Raw genomic sequence first — 19,966 nt, forward strand, 5'->3', positions numbered from 1 at the left:
GAGAGAGATGAAACCCTGAAAGGTCCATGTAAGGAGCCATTTAGAGCAAACACTGAGGTTAGGAGTCTTTCGAGCTCAAATGGCAGGTACTGGTGTTAAAATAACCTTCAAAGTGCTATAGACTATGCCACTTGGGTGCATAAAAGAAGGTAGGAAAAGGTATGAAAAATGACGAAGACCCAGATCAACCCGTATGTTCCCATTATCCATGCCCAAACGAAATGGAAACCTGCTGTGTTTTGGCCACACCAATTACCTACAGAGCAGCATGTGCTCAAGCCAAACAACAATGCTTCACTCCATTGGTTTAATAAGAGGAAAAGGAGTAATTCAGCTATGCTAATGGGTAATTACACAGGAGCTGCCCCTCACGTCCCGCAAAATATAGCAGTTCGATAATTATATCCCCAAACTTAATCCTTCCACCATGAATGTGAGTAGGAGGGTGGGAACATACGTTTGCAATCTGCAATCTGAGGACAGATACCCATCCTGCTCCTTTGCTCCCTTACCCAACCATGAAGCCACATTCACAGTATTATCTGGTCGTCCTCCTACAGCCTGGTAGGTGGTGGAAGAAGCATCTCCCTTCATAACCTCTGCCAGCAACCTAGATGCCGCCCTTTCCTTCACCGCTACGTCTGTCCATCATTTACTTTATAAATAGATAGTGGTCAGGGCACTGAGCTTGCTCAGTTGGTAGAGCTCTGACTCTTAATCTCAGAGTTGTGAGTTTGAGTCTCATGTTGGGGGTAGAAATCACTTAAGAATAAAATCTTAAAAAATCTATCCTTAAAATTAAGAATAAAATCTTAAATTTAAAATAAATCTTATAAAAGAAAAAAAAAAGCTAGTTGCCTGTACCCTCTTCTCCCTCCTCTGCACAATGCCCTACTTTAGGTCCTAATTTTGTACCTAAACCCCGTCTATCACTGGCTTATCACTTGCTTCCAGTCCTACCCTCCTGATCAACCATCCACAGAAACCCATCTAAAATGTCAACTCAGTGCTGTGAAATGTGTAAACCTGGCGATTCACACACCTGCACCCCTGGGGATAAAAATACGTTATATGTTTATTTAAAAAACAAATTAATTAATTTTTTAAAAATGTCAACCTAGAGGCGCCCGGGTGGCTTAGCTGGTTAAACATCTGACTCTTGATTTCAGCTCAGGTCATGATCTCGGGATCGTGAGACTGAACCCCACACTGGGCTCAGTACTGGGCATGAAGCCTGCTTGGGATTCTCTCTCTCCCTCTCCCCCTGCCCTGCCCCTGCTCACACACACACTCTCTCAAAACAATACAAAATAAGGGCGCCTGGGTGGCTCAGTGGGTTAAAGCCTCTGCCTTCGGCTCAGGTCATGATCCCAGGGTCCTGGGATCCAGGCCCACATCAGGCTCTCTGCTCGGCAGGGAGCCTGCTTCTCCGTCTCTCTCTGCCTGCCTCTCTGCCTACTTGTGATCTTTCTCTGTGAAATAAAGAAATAAAAAATCTTTTAAACCAAAAACAAACAAACAAACAAACAACAACAACAACAACAAAAAAATATATATATATATAATATAGGAAAAAAAAGAAAATGTAAACACAATCACTCCCAACCTAAAAAAACTTCAGTGGCTCCCTGAATGCTACAGACAGGATTCAAATGCCTTCACATACCATAATGGCCTACCTCTGTGCTTCACTCCTTATCCACCAACACCACGACAGTGGACTATTTCTTGCCACCACACTCATGAGTGCCCACTCTGACTGGACTATCTCTTTCCATATGCTTCTCTCAGCTAATTCCTCTTCCTAGCATGTAAAGTCTTGAGATTCAACTCAGATGCTACCTCTTACAGAAAATCTTCCCTGGGGGGCACCTGGGTGGTTCAGTGGATTAAGCTGCTGCCTTCGGCTCGGGTCATGATCTCAGGGTCCTGGGATCGAGCCCCGAATCGGGGTCTCTGCTCAGCGGGAGCCTGCTTCTCCCTCGCTCTCTGCCTGCCTCTCTGCCTACTTGTGATCTCTCTCTCTCTCTGTGTCAAATAAATAAATAAAATCTTTAAAAAAAAAAAGAAAGAAAGAAAGAAAGAAAATCTTCCCTGTCTTACACTCTTAGAAAATGTCCGGGATTCTGCCTCCCCCCCACCCCACCCACACCTACTTCAGGGCATGACTATTAAAAACACAATGCTGTAACAAAGCTACTTGTTTCTGGGGTACAAAGCACATATCTGACAAAAACATAGTATCCAGAATATATAAAGAACTGTCAAAACCCAACAATAAAAAAATCCAATTAGAAAACGGGCAAAAGAGGGGTGCCTGGTTGGCTCAGTTGTTAGAGCACGTGGCCTCTTGGTGTCTGGGCGGTGAGTCTGAGCTCCATGTTGGGCAGAGTTTACTGAGAAAACAAACAACAACAAAACCCAAAACACAACTACCTGTTTCTGTGCCTGTCTCATTTTTGCATTTCTAGTGTCCCCCCCCACAGTAGGCATTTAATAAATGCGGAATGAATGGATTACTATTTGGTTGGTTCTACTACTCAGTGCTATTTTACATAAATGTACCTAAGCCTTGTAACTACCCCGAGAGAGAACAAGCATCATTCCTACTTTACCGATGAGGGAACTGAGGGTCGGAGTAGCAAGTGAACACCAATCTCTCGTGCCTTCTCTTCCACACAGTCTAACCCCACCCCACTCCTGCACCCTGGCACATTCTTACTCACTCTCCAGGGCTCCGCTTTAATGTCTCTTCTCCACGGAACTGTTCCGTTAAGCCAAAAACCAAGGCAGGTTTCTCCTGACACAAAGCAAAATCCACACATCTCAGCACAACCTCCAGGCTCATATGTACCTCCTCTGCCTGCCGCTCCCCATGCTTGTGCTCTCTCTTTCTCTCTCTCTGGCAAATAAAATCTTTAAAAAAAAAAAAAAAGGAAATCTATACTATACTCAGAATATAGAGGACCACATCTGTTTGCTTTGCTGGTCTGAAACCACCACACCTGGATGGCCTGTGGAATCAGGACTAACACAAGCAGTCTATGCTTCCTGAGCACAGGAGTGCCTAAGGAGGAACACTTGTTTGCACTTGATACTTTTCCTTTGTTTCCTGTGCCATATTTGAGAAATATAACAAGATCTACCACATGACAGTCATATAACTTAATCAAGACAGTCCTATATTTTGACACCAGACAGCATAATTACAGATCAAATGCCTAACTGCTACGGTCTGAATGTATGTGTTGCCCCCAAATCCATGTGCTGAAATCACAGTCCCCAAAGATAATGGTATTAGGAGGTAGGGGTCTTTGGGAGGAACTCATGTCATGAGGGCTGAGCCTTCATGAAAGGAATTAGTGTTCTGTAAGAGAAACCCCACAGAGATCCCTCACCCCTTTCACCATAAAGGTACAGCAAGCAGAGAGCATCTATGAGCCAGGAAAAGGGCCCTCAACAAAGAAAGAATCCCATCTTGGAATCCCCAGCCTCCAGAAGTCTGAAAAATAAATTTATGTTGTTTATAAGCTACCCAATCTGCAGTATTATTACAGCAGCCTGGAAAGACTAACGACTAATAAACACAAAAGTGTAAGCCCTGGACATGAAGACAGAAACACAGACAATCAAACACTACGTGTCCCAGTGCAAGAACACAGCAATAACTACGAAGTGGTCTTGCCAAAAGAATCAATCCCGAACGTGATCAAGCCTCTAGTCCAATTAACAGTTAAAGGATAGAAGAACACATTGAACTAGAAAGCACATGTCTACACAAAGACACACATATGAATGTCTGTAGCAGTATTCACGATGGCCAAGAAACGGACAAAAAAACCCCAAATATTATCATGTGGTGAATCAAGAAGAAAAAAATGCGGTCTCTCTACATAATGGAATAGTATTCAGCCACAAAAAAAGGAATGGGTTATGAGTACCTGGTCCACATGGATGAACCTCAAAGTTTAAGTAAAAGCTACAGACACAAAAGACCCCATATTGTGTGATTCCATTTATATGAAATATCCATAAAGGGAAAATCTGCAGAGTCAGGAGATTAGAGGCTGCCTGGGGCTGGGGGTGGGAATGGGAATGAACCACAAACCAGCACAAGGGCTCTTTTGGTGGGGATGAAAACGTTCTGCGGCTGGACTGTGGGGAGAGTTGCACAACTCAACAAATTTACTGAACTGCACACTTACAACGGGTGAATTCCATGAAATGTAAACTGGACCTCAATAAGGTATTTTATAAAACGGAGCCTAGAGAAAGAGAAGGAATCTGGGGCACCTGGGCAGCTCAGTCAGCTAAATGTCTGACTCTTGATCTCAGGTCGTGAGTTCAAGCTCTGTGTGAAGACAATCTAATGCTGCTGTTTTGAGGAGCTCCCTTCAGGTGACTTCTGTTTCCTTGGGGAAGAAGTCAGAATATTTACTTTAACAGAAAAGAAATCACTACAGTATTACTATGGAACGACCACCATTATACTTATGAAATATGAACACAGATGAAAAACATTAAGTAATTTAGCACAACAGGAAGAAAGCAAGTACCAGAATTACACCAATTCAGTGTGTTTCTACCACTGAGGTCAATATATGTTTTTATCTCTACCAACACTGTCAGTATTTACCCAATGATGCTGACCACCTGACATTTTAATTCTAGAAATATAGAAAGAGCACTGGATTGGGAGCCAAGAGACATGGCCCAGTCCTATTACTAGCTTTGTCTCTAATTTATAACCTATATGAATTCAGTTACTCTACATAATTTAAGGATCCTAACCTATAAAATGAAAGCATTCTGAAAATCAGGAGTTCTTAAGTCGGAGTCTTAAGCCTTGCCACGGGGTAAACGTCAGTAGAATTAAAAGTCCCAGAAATTCCCCAAGAATGTTTTGTCTACATTTCTACCTGCACTTCTATGGGGAGAGGTTCTATAGATTTCAACAGATTCTCAAAAGGATTCAAGATTCACCTATCTCCCTGCACTTAAAAACTATTTTAACCAGGATAATTTTTACTTACAAACAACAAAAGCTGAGAACCAAAAGTTGGTGCATGGGTCTGGCCAGGCCTTTTAATCTGCATTCTATATTCTTTAAATTCTACCTTCACAAAATACAATGCTCCATGGTTTGTTAAAGTGATGTGTTTTAGTAAGACGAACCTCCTATAATCCTACAACTTCTTAGAAAATTGTACATTTTGAAAAACACGTACAAGGTTTTGGGTCATAACGACTTACTTTTCTACTTCCCAAATATATTAACCTGATGAACCGCCTGGAGGCACGTTTTAGCCTTAGATTGCTGTTAGCTGTGAGTTACAAAGTAAGATCCAAAGGATCATTCTAGGCCTATCATAAATCTCTTCCCTAGGCAGACAACGACATGAGTGAGGGAGAAGAGGGCAGGCTCTCTCATTAGAAACACATTTTTAATGTTGGTTTTAAATTCTCGGTCGTGTATTTCCAGCAAGATTTGAAATTCCTCCTGGACATTCCCGCTTTCATCAGTCCAGACGGCGCCCTAAGCCGCACCGGGAAACTGAGGCTAAGGCTGCGCATACCTTCAAGGGGCACAAGAGGATGAAAAGTGGACACCGCCGACAAGCGAAGTCGGGGATAAAAGTTAGAGGGGCAAAGGGAGGGGGAAGAGCTGGTCGCTATCAGCTAGGAACCTAGGGAAGCCAGCAGTGACTGCAAGCGCGGCTTCCGCAATCTCGGGGATTAACGCCGCAGTTCAGCCCCTTCCCCTCTGAAGCTCAGCTCGAATCTTCCTGCCCCTTCCAGACGGCCCGAGGACCCCCGCCATTCCTACAGTTCCCAAAAGACCCCTCTCAGAGAGAGGCCGCGTCGGGGGCAAAGAGGGGTGAGGGCGATCGCTCAGAGACCCCCCACCGGGGGGCCAAAGTTGCCCCCAGCCCAGGAGAGAGGCCTCGGCCTCCGCCCCTCGCCTGGCCCTGGCCGGCCCTGGCCGGCTCTGGCCGGCCTCACCTTGAGCGCCAGGTGGTGGACGCGGCCCAGGCCGGGCTGAGCCAGCAGCTGCAGCAGCCCCAGCAGTGGGAGCAGCCGGACGCCGGCGACCAGCGGAGGACAGCGGGAGGCCGAGGGGCCGACTGGCGCCGGGACGGCCATGTTGTTCCAGCATCACCAGCCGCTTCCTCTCCCGCCCACTTCCGGGGGCAAAGGGCGGCGACTCCCGGAAGGGCCTGGAAGAGGAGGTCGGCGGCGGGCAGTGCGGTGCCCGACGGGCTGTTTCCTGGGGCGTGAGGCCGGGGAAGTGGCCGAGGGGCCGAAAGTGGCTACCTTGGGGCCATTCAGTTTGGCGGCCGCTGTGAGGACTTTCGGTTTAGCCGGAAGGGGTGGAGCCCTTCCCGCGGCAGCGGTGGTGGGAGGGGAGATGTTTGAGAAATTTGTGGCGGTTGCCGTGGCAACAGTGGCCGGGCAGGACGCTCCTCCCCCTCTCCGCTCGCGGGGCCTCTAGTCAGCCCCGCAGAGTTTTGCAAGCGACCTTGGGCCTGCAAGACAGCGACCGCAAGGGGATCCGCGTTCTCTGCGGGTGGGAAGTCTGACACCGTGGCCACAGCACCGTGCGCGGCCGATGAGCGGACTGGCTTCAGGAGCGGCGCTGAGTCCGTGGAAATTACCGAGTTCCCGGCGTGTCCTAGGTCCCTCGGTTTTGTTGGGGCAGCTCACACTAAAATTTCAGACGAAATGGTTGCGGTAATACGATTTACTGAGCCCTTATCGGGTACCTAGGCCCTTTGTGTGCATTACTGAGTTTGATCCTTGGAACAGTCTGGGGAGGTAGAGGGTAGGTGTGATCGTTATCCCCACTTTCCAGGTAAGCAAACTGAGGCTCTGAGACGTTAAGTCGTTTGTTCCAGGTTGACAATCAAAAGGAAACCTTTAAATGCTGCGTTATATTACCTCGAGAGTCTGGGTCTCCACGTTTTTCTCTGAATTCTGTGTGGAAACTTTATGTGCTTCTAATCTGTGGGCTTTATAGGGAGATCTTTTATAGAGAGGTCTTCAGTAGCGAAGGCAGTCATTGGGTCCCTTCTATCATCGCTTTGTCAAGAAGTTACAGAAGAACATGCTTATGAAAATCGCCAGTGGACTAGCCAGGTTTCGTTTTTAAATTCTGTTTTAGCTTGCCGTAGAAGCGATGCATGCTCCTGGTGTGAAATCAATCAAGTGAAAAGGAGAAAGTAAAAACCACGAGTGTGTTTTATGACGGAATACCATTCTTGACGTGTTCATTGGAACTAGGAAATGAAATTAACATATTTTAATATTTAATATATTTTAATGGCCCTAACGGGCTGCTCTCAGGTTGGAAAAAAAAAAAATCAGTTGGGAAAATAAAGAATAGGGAAAGGAAGAATGAGGGAGTCAGGGAACTATATATATATATGTTTTTTTTTTTAGCTGTGTGCAATTTTGGTGAAATCATGAATCTGAATTCCTCCCATGAATAAAACACTGGTACAGATTCTGGCACACCCTCTGTAAGGACGAAAGTAGGGCACTAAGGTGGAGCCAGGAAGACAGAGGCACTGTTTACTAGTTGGGGAAGCATAGCTCTTCTTTCTCCAACCTCTGATCTTTGGCCGTCTGTTACATACATACTAATCTTACATCTCTGAACAGAATTTTTATCTGATCTTACTGCGCCATTTTACAGACAAAGAAACAGAACGAGAAACCATTACTTTAAGAATCCAAGATGATAGTAGTTAAATTTAGTTATCAAGTGATTGAATTTCCAACTATTCTGCTCAGTACTTTATATATACATTATCTCATTTAATGTCACAAAAACCTTATAAGGTATCTAATTTTATTCCCTTTTTTAAAGGATGAGGGTGGGTTAGATTACTTTATTCAAGGGCCTCTGCTTATTTATAAATGACCCAGATGGACCACTCATTCAGGCCCCAACCTGCAAAGCCCAGTTTTCATCTCTGTCCTGTGTTGATATAAAAAATCATTTGCATATTAGACTGGAAGGGTTCTTAGATAATCAACAGATGCATCTAGTTGTTTAGCAAATTTGAATACAAATCCAAGGCACTCAAATGACTTGGTCAAGATCATACACCTAGTTGTTAAGCTTCTGCAAGTATCTTTAGAACCAGAACTACAACCTCCTTTGCTTCAGACCTGGGTCTGTGCATCTTGTACTATAGCTTGCAAGGTTTTCTAAGTCTTACCATTTTTAATCTTTTAAAAGATTAAAATCCCAGAATATAAGTAACCAATGTGTTACTAAGTGAAATGCTAGGGGCACCTGGATGAGTCATTCATTAAGCATCTGCCTTTGGCTTAGATCATGATCCCAGGGTCCTGGGATTGAGCCCAGCATCCGGGGTATCTGCTCAGTGGGAAGCCTCCTTCTTCCATCCGACTCCCCCTGCTTATGTTTCCTCTCTTGAAGTGTCTCTCTCGTCAATAAATAAATAAATAAAATCTTAAAAAAATAAATGTTAGAAATAATTTCAGAAGGCACTTTAAAAATCAGCAAAATGAGAGAACATAGTAGGAACATAAGTGGTACTTTCTTTTTGGCATCGAGAGATTTCAGAGATAGCTGATACTCATTTCACTGTGAAAGTAGTTGTTCAAAGAAAAGGTGATTTTTAATTGCAGTTTCATTTTCAAAGGCAGTCTGCAATGCTTTGGAGTATTTCTGTTGTTTACTTTTTAAAGCAAGGTGCCATTTTTGAGACTCCCTGGTTTTCAACTCGAATATACTAATAGGCTTCTAAAAATGGAATGATTAGGAAGAGTCTTAATTTCATTAAGTGTTACAGCCGCCATGAAACATTTAAATAGTTTACAAAATAGAAAGCTTTTGTCTTTTAGTTTCTGGGAAACAATTTTACAAGGGCTTAAAGTTGGGTTCTTATTTTTTTTTTTTTTTAAGATTTTATTTATTTGGGGCGCCTGGGTGGCTCAGTGGGCTAAGCCTCTGCCTTCGGCTCAGGTCATGAACCCAGGGTGCTGGGATTGAGCCCCGAATCGGGCTCTCTGCTCAGCAGGGAGTCTGCCTCCCCTACCACCCCTCTCTCTGCCTGCCTCTCTGCCTACTTGTGATCTCTGTCTCTCAAATAAATAAATAAATAAAATCTTTAAAAAAAATAAAGACTTAAAGTGAAGTGGGTTTTAGACAATTACTTTTCAAATTTGGTGAAAACTATCTTGGCAATTATATTTAGGCACATAATTTCAAAGTTTCAAGAAAAGATTATTTGCATAATCATGATGCTGTAACTGGAAACAGACATGTTGAGTAACAGAACAAGTTATGCCTGCTTCTCCCTGGCACCATTTTCAAAGGGACATTAAACTTCTAGGTATCGACTGAAAAAGCCTGGAGGAGCTGGAAAGACTCTTCTCCTAAACCTTTTAACCTCGCTCTCTTAGTCAAGTCTATTTATTTTTCCATTTCCTCTAACTTTGCAAGATCCACTAAAGTTTGCCACTAGTAGTTGAATTTATAGTTTGAACCTAGTACTATTAATGACATTTGATACTAGTTTAGAAATTTCCAGAAACCTTCTGGAAATGAGTGAGTTAATATTTGGTGGTTGTAATAAGGTATAATTGTCATTTATTTTTATCAAAAGAGTTGATATTTCAGACCAAAAACCTCTGTAAACAATGTGTGAAGAACCAGAGGTGAAATTGGTGACTGGCCACACGTTCACATGTGAAATATCACTTTCTTTTTTTTTTTTTAAATATTTTATTTATTTGACAGAGAGAGATCACAAGTAGGCAGAGAGGCAGGCAGAGAGAGAGAGAGAGAGAGAGAGGGAAGCAGGCTCCCTGCTGAGGAGAGAGCCCGATGCGGGACTCGATCTCAGGACCCCGAGATCATGACCTGAGCCGAAGGCAGCGGCTTAACCCACTGAGCCACCCAGGCACCCCTGAAATATCACTTTCATTCTTTGACTTGAAACGTTGTTTCTTGGGCCATGGGGGAAGCCCATCGAATCTTCTCGAAGACAGCCACCTTGGAAAAACTAGGCCCTGGCATGTCTTAAGTCCTGTGAGTCGGAGAAAAGCATCAAGTTCACTTCCCCTCCATTTGGTGGCACAGTGTGTAACTTGCTCAGCCGCAGGACAGCTGGTTTTTCCTGATTTCATGCACATCTCCAGAGACCTTCAGGGGAATTCCACAATCAGGTACAAAAATTGGTTGCGTTTAAGATTCTACTCACCCTAGAGTAGCTACTTTTATCCCACTCCAACTTTTTCCACTTGACTGCTTTCTTGGGTCCTTAGTGAGAAGTCTGAATGCTAAACAAATGGCGAATTTTAAGCTAGAAACTAGCGGAAGCTATTTTAAAGGGGGAAAAAAAATCCCGAGAGGTTCATTATGAATAGTACTTCAGCAACAGACAACCCATCAATTGTAGCTCAGGCAAGCCACTTTGCCACATTAGAAGTGCGTCGAGGATTGTGTTCCTTGATAAAACAAGTAAAAATCCCCCAGAAAACAAGAGGAAAGGAAGAGGACCCAATATTGGGGCCCCTGTGTGCTAAGTATTTTACATATATTCTTTAATCTTCAAAGTGCTGCTACAAATCTCCATGACTCGGAAGTAAGTAGCATTATTTCCATTTTTTAGAGCTCTCCAGCTTTCCGTACAAGGCTCTCCCAGTCCGCCATCACCAAAGCCGGTGCGCACTGCCAGCTGCTTCATTCAGCCTCAGGACAACCCACGAGGTCCCTGTTTTACCACTGAGGAGCCAGAAGCTTGGTTTAAGTTAACTTACAAAGGTCACACACACACACACACACACATCTAGTAAGTAATGGGACACTAAAATCTTCATTTAACAGTTACAAAACGTATCTCCTGTAAAATGGATAAGATAGAGATACCTATACATCAAAGGTCCTGAATGAGATGTTTATTATTTGCTAGCAGCATTAGAATTGTTAAGAACCCTAGTAGAATTCTTGGCCTCTAACTACATAGCGACCTGTATAGAGTCTCTAATAATGTCCATGTGGTCGCACTTTTTGACGAAAATTTATATAGTCCCCCACCGAGATAAGAACTTTGTAAATCAGTGTTCTTTGACTGTTCCTGAGAGGTGAATCAGGTTGGCTTAACCCCAACTGACCTGTGTAATTCACGCACTTACATACAGAGAGTTCAGAATACCCCTTGTGAATATGGATTACTAAGTAGGTTACGTCACAGTGATTTGTTAATAGTGAGAATTCTTTGTCTTAGAATTATTCCCTCACCGTAAGAGCAATGAAAGTGGATTTAGTTGTTGGAAAATATTGTGCTGTATTTTATCTTTTTAAATTTTTTTCTGCTGGGTTTTCTCTCTCTCTCTTTTTTTTCTTTTAATATTTTTTACTTTTTATTTTTTTTAAGATTTCATTTATTTATTTGACAGACAAGAGTTCACAAGTACGGAGGCAGGCAGAAGAGGGTTTGCGGGGAAGGGGGGGTGGGAAGCAGACTCCCTGCTGAGCAGAGAGCCAGATGCTGGGTAGGGGGCCTTGATCCTAGGACCCTGGGATCATGACCTGAGCCAAAGGCAGAGGCTTAACCCACTGAGCCACCCAGGCACCCCTGCTGGGTTCTCTTTATGCTGAACTGCATTTGTTTCCATTGCCTTGAAATCAGTGGTGCCTTTTCCCTTTCTCCTCTCTCTCTCTCTCTCTTTTGGAAGATTTTGACCTTTTCAAACCTTTTCCAGGTTACTGCCCAAACCTAATGAGGTTAAAGATATTTTTTTTTTTAAAGATTTTATTTATTTATTTGACAGAAAGAAATCACAAGTAGATGGAGAGGCAGGCAGAGAGAGGAGGAAGCAGGCTTCCTGCTGAGCAGAGAGCCCGATGTGGGGCTCAATCCCAGGACCCTGAGATCATGACCTGAGCCGAAGGCAGCGGCTTAACCCACTGAGCCACCCAGGCGCCCCCGAGGTTAAAGATATTTGCAGTGTGGTCTAGTTAACCTGGTTTCAGTTACTTCTGCTACTGTGACTTCTAATGGGTTTCTATAACTATTTCCTGCTTACTCACCTTAAAGGTTTCACTGTCATGTGGTCTTTTTTTCTTCTGCTGTCCCTTCCTCTTCTTTACCTTCTTTAGAGCAGAGCATATTTTCACAACTGGTCACTCTGTTTTTGAGAAGTCTCCAAGAACTCAGTCAAGATTAGATCATTGTATTTGTCTAGGAAAATATTTAAGCATTGGCAGGAAGGAAAATTGAGTTGATTACTGAGCAAGGTCTTGTAAGTTAACCTGCATTTCACTTACCATTTCCAAATAGCAAACTAAATTGTGAGGCATTGTTTGAAATTCTAAGCCCTCCAACTCACTCTGGCTATTATTCGGCCTTGGGAGTAAGTAGGGGGTCATCCTGATTGTTATAGTCTAGTAGGCTCCGGAGTAAAGAATTCTCAGCTGGTTAACGGTGAGAGCAAAATATTTAAACACACACACACTAAAAACAAATGAGTAGGGGGCGCTTGTAACTCAAAGAAGACTAAAACAGTTTTGACAGTTTAAATTTTATTGTTAACTGTGTCCAACAAAGGAAGTAGACTTGTTGGTTTATCTGCAAGGGTTTTCAGCTCCACCCTTTCATGGAGGAGAATGTAAACTTGTTGAGGCTGGTGGTTGGGGGTGGGTGGGTATTGGAGAGATATATCATTGTGCGGTATTTCTAAAGTGGGGCCCATTTTAGTTCAAAGTTACCTAGAAAAGCCTGCAGTATTAAATAAGAGAGAAAAGTGCAGGAGAAAGGACCCAATGATTCAACATAGCTTCTTGGGAATACTTGTGTAGACCTTTGGAACACGGAGAAAGAAAAGGAGAGTGTCTACCTAAAAATCAAGTCAGGAGGAGCTTGGCTGGCTCAGTTGTGGGAGCTTGCAACTTTTGATCTCGGCTGTAAGTTCGGGCCCCACTATGGGTGTGGAGATTACTTAAAAATAAAATCTTGAAAAAAAAAAAAAAAAGGTCTGCTGGTTCCCAACCAAGTTCCGGGTAACAGGTGTTCATCTCCTGATCCTCACCAGCCAGGGTAAGATGGACAGTTATCACTTCCATGTGGCAGATGGGGGTGCTCTGAGCTTCTCGAGAGAGGTGGAGTCATTGTCTGAGGCCACCCAGGTAGTACATGCGGGAGGCTGGATTGGAACCCAACGCGTTAACTGTGGACCCAGCGTTTTTCCCCCTAAGCGGCAACGTGATTTCACGTCTGAGCGTTTCTTGGCTGAACAAGTTGGGAACCACTGGTTTCAGAGATCGAAAGTCACGGCTTGTAAGCCCTGCGTTCCTTCCCCAGCCACTCAGAGCGGCTTGGTCGCTCTTGGCCTCGACGTCCCTCCCTATCTGTATCCTCCACGGCATCACCAAACCAGGCCCCACTCCCAAAGCGCAAGTCTGCAGGTCACCTTGTGCCTCCGCGGCTGCTGGGCGCTGGGGAAAGAGCATCCCGAGCGAACTCTGATCGGCTCGAATGGGTGCCAAGGGAAAGTATTGTCCTTAAGTCCAAATTGGTGCTTGGCGCAGGGGAGCAACCTCAGGCCTCGGTAGAGCACCGGTAATAACAGGGGCCGGCTTCGTTCAAAGGCGAGGGGTTGTTCTAAGAGCAGAGAGTGTGGTCGCTAATGATAAAGTCGGCGGGGACAATTCTCCTGGTTCCCGGTCCCGGACGCCCTCCCGCCTCCCTCTCTGCGTCCTTCTGGACCCCCCGGGCGGTGCGGGCAGGCTGGAGGGCGCCCAGGAGGAGGGTGGGCCGGGGAGGGGGCGGGGCGCGCGCGTGCGCGAGCTGTCAGGCCGGCCCCGCCCCCGCGCGGCCCCGCCCCCTCCCACCGCCCCTCCCTCGCCTCCCCCTCCCCTCGCTCTCCCGGTGTGGGGCGGGCTGGCGGGCGCTGCGGCGGCCGCGGCGGCTGCTTCCTCGGGCCATTTTGCTGAGGAGCGACGGGGAGGAGGAGCCGCTGAGGAGACCCACGGCGAGGAGCGGCGAGCCAGAGGAGGCAGCGGCCGCGCGCGTGCCGGGCTTTCCTCGATCGCGGGGATCTCAAGGGGCGAGGGGACCGCCGGGGAGGGGGACCGGAGAGCCGCGCCTGCCGCGCGGCGCGCCCCTTCCCGCCCCCTGCACCATGAGCTGGGGCACCGAGCTCTGGGTAAGTGAGGGGCCGGGCCCGCCGGGCTGGGGGGAAGGTGCCTGGCGCGCCTGGTCAGGGGGCGCGCGGGCCGGGCTGCCTCGGTGGAGGCGATGGCGCGCTGGTCGGGGTCCCCGAGGCCTGCGGAGGAGACGGGGGGGGGGGCTGGGTGCCCCTCGTCGGCCTCGGCCCAAGTAGGAGGTGCAAGCCAGATTCGCCCTTCCGAGGCGAGGGGAGCTGGTCTGAGTACTTGGCCGCCGGAGGAGGGGCCACGGATCCGGGTCCCCCCGGCGGCCGGAGGAGGGGGCGCAGACCTGGGGCTTCTCGGCGGCCTGAGCTGGGGGCGCGGATCTGAGTCCACGGCGGCCCGGGGAAGGGGGCACGGACCTGTGTCCCCCCCCCCCAACCCCGGTGCTTGGGTTGGCGTCCGGGTCCCCCCCACTCCGGCGGGCTCGGCAGGAGGTGCGGATCCGAGTCCCCCCGCGGCCCGAGGATGGGGCGCGGATCTGGGTCCCCCGGGCGGCCGGGGCAGAGGGCGCGGGCCGGCCTCCCTCTCCCCGGCGCCCCGAGGCCAGTGTGGTGTGTGGAAAGAGCAACCTTAATCCCTCGGGGCGAGTAACCGTCGCGCGGCTGACCAGCTCCGAGGGGGGCGTGGAGGCCCTCGGATTTTCCCGGCTGCATTATTTGTTGGGGCGCCCGAGCCGCGACTGCCTAGGGCTGTTCCCCCCGGCGGAGGTGCTCCTCTCGGGGGCGGGGCGTCCTCGGCCCGGCCGGGTCTCAGGTCTTGGGTTTTGGGGTGCAGGGCGAGAAGTGGTGTCTTCCCTCTAGAAGCGGGGACTTTTGACCTGTGGCGGCGCGGGGCGCACTTGTAGTTCTAGACGAGCAGCTCAGATCCTGGATTTGCGGCGGGGACTGCGGCGTTTGGCCTGGAGGGGAGAGTAATCCGAGTTAGGGGGAGAGCTTGTGTGACCATGTTCAGGGGGAGGCTTCGCGGGAGAAATAATTCTTTTAACTGCTCAGAGGAAACGGTTTAACATGGGGAAGGTTGGCGGCGAGGGGAGCCCTCTGAGATCCTTAACCTGGGACTGCGGGTGGGTAAACAAGGCGCGCCGTGTCCGGAACCTCTTGCTGGAAGCTCTCTCCCCGGAGCCGGGCGACGAGGGGATGCCGAGGCAGTGCACAGGCCTCCCCGGGGAGGAGAGGCTGTGGCTGGTGGCATGGAGCTTGTTTCTCTGCCTTTCCCTGGATTCCCGGGGAAATCACTGGGAAAGAGATGGGCAGTGCGGTGTCCCGGGGAGAGGAGTGGATGAAATCTCTCAATTATTGCTCTGAAATGTTCTCAAGATGAGCCATTTCCCATGATGAACTCAAAAAGTGCCTCCTTTCTCAATTCCATTTGTAAAGGGTGTGGAGGAGAAAGTGTGGGGTGGTGGTTGCTGTCTGAGCTGAGGCCAAGAAATCTCACGTCAAAATAAAACAAGGTTAGAGCAGCTATAGAAACAGAGCGCATCCTCCCTTAATTTTTTTTTTTTTTGGCTTTAATTGTTTTTACATAACCGTTTCTTAGGCTCAGAAACAGCTACTGTCATTGACACCAAAATCCTGAAGGCAAAAGCTCCCTTAAATTAGTGATTTATTCTATAAACATCTTCTTGTCTAAAAGGACTCAAGATTTCAGCTGATGTTTACAAATACTCATTTTTAAAAGAAAATAACTGATGGTTTTAAATATTTGTACATCTTAGGCAAAGTCTATCATTTAAGTTTCTTTCCTCTTCCATTCCTTCTCCACTCCCTTTGGCTGTTTTTAGCTTATCTGGGGTGGGGGAACAAATCAGAAGTAAATTTTATCAAGATAAGAGAAGTCCTGGCACGCTCTCTTTTGCTCTCATTTCGCTTGTTCAAACAAGAGAAAGGACCATGGAGGAAAAAATACAGTATTTTTTAAGTGCAATAGGCAGGGTTAAAGGGGCTGAGTACAACGTGGACATCCCAGGGATGTTAGTGGGTGGCGTAAAAGGTGATGGGGAAAGAGAAGGTAGCTTTGGGAAGAAAATAGTAGAACAGTTCTAATCACCTGCATTGTTCTGTGTACTTCTTTTAGGGGGCCGCAGGGGTGGGGGGGAAAGCAAGGACAATGTTGTTGAAAATAAATAGGAACTGAAATATCTGTGATATAGGATACGAAGTCTTGATTTGGTTCAAAATAAATTGGGGTAGGGATGTTGGCAAACAGAAGTGGTGAGGAGTTGGTGATTGTTGAAGCTGGGTGATGGGCGGAGAAGGGCTCATGATGGGGTGCTTTCTACTGTGTATGCTTGGAATGTTCTACAATAAAAGTGAGTGGAAAAGATTTCTAAGGAGGGGGGTGTGTGAAAAAGCATTTCACTAGAGTAGGAGCTTTTGGGCTTGAGTGGTTTGTAGTTTAATAAGGGGAAAGGAATAAACACATTATTTGCACTAGTAAAAGAAGTGCAGTATTCGAGTTATAGAGTGAAATGCTAAGAGATTTAAGGGCAACAAAATGTCTCTTTTCTGCTGCTTTATTTTATCAGTATTTGAGGTTTTAAAAAAATTGGCATAATGAAGGATTCTGAAAAAGAAGCTTCCAGTGCTTCGGTGGTAAGAGACGGGGTGAAGTGTCCTGTCGGGCAGCGCCAGACGGCCCAGCGGAGAGCAGTCATTGAGGGTTTTCCCTGAATGGTGGCTTGGACTCATGCACGTGGGTAATGAGCTAACGATAGGGTGCAAAGCCCAAGTTGGTAGAATTATGTTTCTAGGTGGGGGGAGGCCGCGCTATGGTTTGGATGGGTCTGAGTTATTTGTAACAGGTGGCTTCATAGACCTTCGCAAGTACCACCATGTTTTACACATTTTTTTTAGGGCTTTAGTCAAGATCAGCACAGGCTTTTAAGACCCACGGGTTTGTAATGGGCACATTACGCTTGCGAGGCCTGCTTTCAATGCACGTCCTCCTTTAGGTGAAGTACAACTTTTCTTTCTGGGGCTCCTGGGTGGCCCAGTTGTTGGGTGTCTGCCTTAGGCTCAGGTCATGATCCTGGCATCCTGGGATCGAACCCCATGTCGGGCTCCCCAGTCGTTGGGGGGCTTGCTTCTCCCTCTCCAGCTCTCCCATACTTGTGTTCCTTCTCTCACTATCTCTCTGTAATAAATAAAAGAAATCTTTAAAACAAACAAACAAACAAAATCCTTTCTCTCTCTCTCTCTCTTTTTCTTTTAAACACCTCTGTAGGGTTACACTTTCATATTCCAGGAAACTTTGAGAAATCATGAAATGTCAGAAAGTTATCATACCACTATAAAAATGAACTGAAACCCATAATTTATAATAACTTTATTGGATTAGCTTGTATTTAAATGGAGGCTTTCTATTTTTTTAATCAGAAGTTCATAACAAATGGCTGTTTTAAAGTGATTAGGATATAATTAAGTAGTTTCTGTACAGCTCTTAAATTTTTATTTTTTGTGGTTTTTTAATTTTTAATTTTTATTTTTTTTAATTTTTAAGTTAACTCCACATCACACACGGGCCTCAAATTCACAACCCGAGATCACATTGCATGCTCTACTGGCTGAACCACACAGGATCCACAGGATAATAATTAAACTATTATTTCCTTTTAATCAATTCTTAATTTTTTAATTGAACAATTACTGTATGCAAGATACTGGTCAACTCATGTCATATACATTGAAGGATATCTACTTATTTTGGTGGAAGAATATAAAGTAGGTTTTAACTCTATTCTGCAAAATCAGAGTCAGGAGAGATTTATGTTTCTGAGATTAACCAAACTGCATTTACTCAAGCCTTTGTTACAAAAGGTAATGTTAGGGACACCTGGTGGCTCAGTTGGTTAAGCATCTGCCTTCGGCCCAGGTCCTGGTCTCAGGGTTCTGGGATCGAGTATCACATGGGGCTCCTTGTTCAACGAGGAGTTTGCTTCTCCCTCTGTCTGCTCTGCCTGCCGTTCCCCCTTCTTGTGCTCTCTCTCTCTGACAAATAAATAAATAAAATCTTAAAAAAAAAATCATGTTAATAGTGTAAATTGATTGCACTGGCTTGTTGAAGTTGTGACTGATCGTTGGAGAAATGGCCAAGCAAAAATTTCTCACATTTGAATGTTTTTTGTTACTTACTTACTCGTAGAGGGAAGTGTCAAGTTACTGAAGTATCACTTCAGCTTTTTATTCACTTGCTCATTAATGCAAAGTATAAATAAACCCACTGGAAATTTTAGCTTTCCTCATAATTGTTCTAATCTTTGCCGCTAACAAATGACTAAAGGACAGAACCCAGTTTGGTGGTCTCCCAGCGTCCTCTCTGCTATCTTCATTGCTTTACTTTGGTGCTAATAAGAAACGGAGTCACCCAAAATCTCAAAAGCAAGAAAGCAAGCAGAGAGATTTTTTTAACCTGAGTTTCTAAGGCAATGCCAGGCATGCAGTGTCCATTTCACAGTATGTTGAATGTGGCGATACTGATGGTGGGGTGCACTTTGTAGAGGCAGCCGTGAAAAGAGTTATCTACCAACTGTACTGAGAACAATGCCTGACTCATAGTAGGAATTCAGTAAATATTTATTGAATAAACGAATGGATCTTTTTTCCCCTTTTAACATTTGCTTTTTTTAAAGTAATGGGAGGGTAATTTTAACACCTTTTTGCCCTTTTGCAGTTGTAAACATTTTTGATAACTCTTGGCACCTTTTTTTAAAATAGTACTTCTATTAAATATATTAAATATATATATATTAATATATATATTAAATAGACTTTATTTTTTAGAGCCATTTTAGTTTCACAGCAAAATTGAGTGGAAGGTACAGAGATTTCCCATATACCCCCTGACCGCAAATACGCGCAGTCAGGTAACTTTCTCACTTCTATTTTTATTTGTTTATTTTTATTTTTCTTTTTTTAAAGATTTTATTTATTTATTTGACAGAGAGATCGCAAATAGGCAGAGAGCCAGGCAGAGAGAGGAGGAAGCAGGCTTCCTGCTGAGCAGAGAGCCCGATTAAGGGCTCTATGTGGGGCTTGATGCCAGGACCGTGGGATCATGACCTGAGCCGAAGGCAGAGGCTTTAACCCACCTGAGCCACCCAGGCACCCCCCCTTTTTCACTTTTAAAGTAAGGCTTGAAGACTTATCTCCTCTGGGGTTCATGGTGCTGATGCCAGCTGACTATGAGTGTGTTTGATAGAAGAACACTTTACACTGAGTTAAAATTGTAAACCAGGCATTACTGATTCTTTCTTAATCTTGGAGTAATTGACTTAATAGTTCCCAGTTTAGGAGAATGAGTACCTCTTCTTAATGCAGGATGGGAAATGTAGGGCAGAATTCGCAACGACTCCTAGCTGTTCGCCTCTTTGTTCTTAAGCATTCAGAGGTTTCCACTTGGGATAAAACATAGCCAGACCAACAGGGGAGAGAGAGATGTTCATAACTGCCAGATCTGTGGTGAGTGGAGCAGAATGGCCTTAGAAGATAGGCTAAATGGAGTTTAATTCTGTCATCCCTGCCTTGTCATTACATGGGCTTGGCACCACCTTTTCTGGTTAGTAGATAGAAAGCAAAAATGGGAGCTCTGGCCATCTCGGTTCCCTCATCAGCTTGTTGACTTCACTTTATCTAGACATAAACCTGAAAATTTGTGTAAATAGCATTTTTGGTCAGTAACACTGTACTTCAGTCACTCTGACGGAGTTTTGTACATGTCTGTGCTTACCTTACAATATAACTTGTGCTTTACATCTGTGCAACACGGAAAATGCTC

At 45.7% G+C, this 19,966-nt stretch overlaps 2 protein-coding genes across 10 annotated transcripts in view; one reads left to right on the forward strand and one right to left on the reverse strand.

Moving 5' to 3' along the window:
- The window catches only part of GPR107 (G protein-coupled receptor 107), a 76,514-nt gene extending 70,172 nt beyond the window's left edge, over positions 1 to 6,342 (reverse strand). The window contains exon 1 of one of the 2 annotated variants that reach the window (XM_044264684.1): positions 6,316 to 6,342. Coding sequence is in view for 1 of the 2 variants with exons in the window: in XM_044264683.1 (XP_044120618.1) it covers positions 6,004 to 6,144 (141 nt within the window). In the remaining variant the exon portion in view is untranslated. Of the gene's footprint in view, positions 1 to 6,003; positions 6,271 to 6,315 lie in introns of those variants that run through there. The other variant, XM_044264683.1, reaches the window with a different exon arrangement.
- A 7,620-nt stretch (positions 6,343 to 13,962) lies between these two features.
- The window catches only part of FNBP1 (formin binding protein 1), a 142,994-nt gene continuing 136,990 nt past the window's right edge, over positions 13,963 to 19,966 (forward strand). For 7 of the 8 annotated variants that reach the window (XM_044264686.1, XM_044264687.1, XM_044264688.1 and 4 more), the window contains exon 1: positions 14,094 to 14,184. In XM_044264686.1, coding sequence (XP_044120621.1) covers positions 14,161 to 14,184 — 24 coding nt within the window. In that variant the 5' untranslated portion in view covers positions 14,094 to 14,160. Of the gene's footprint in view, positions 14,185 to 19,966 lie in introns of all 8 variants that reach the window. The other variant, XM_044264693.1, reaches the window with a different exon arrangement.

This window comes from Neovison vison, chromosome 9 (genome assembly GCF_020171115.1).
Source record: "Neovison vison isolate M4711 chromosome 9, ASM_NN_V1, whole genome shotgun sequence".
Taxonomy (NCBI): Eukaryota; Metazoa; Chordata; class Mammalia; order Carnivora; family Mustelidae; genus Neogale; species Neogale vison.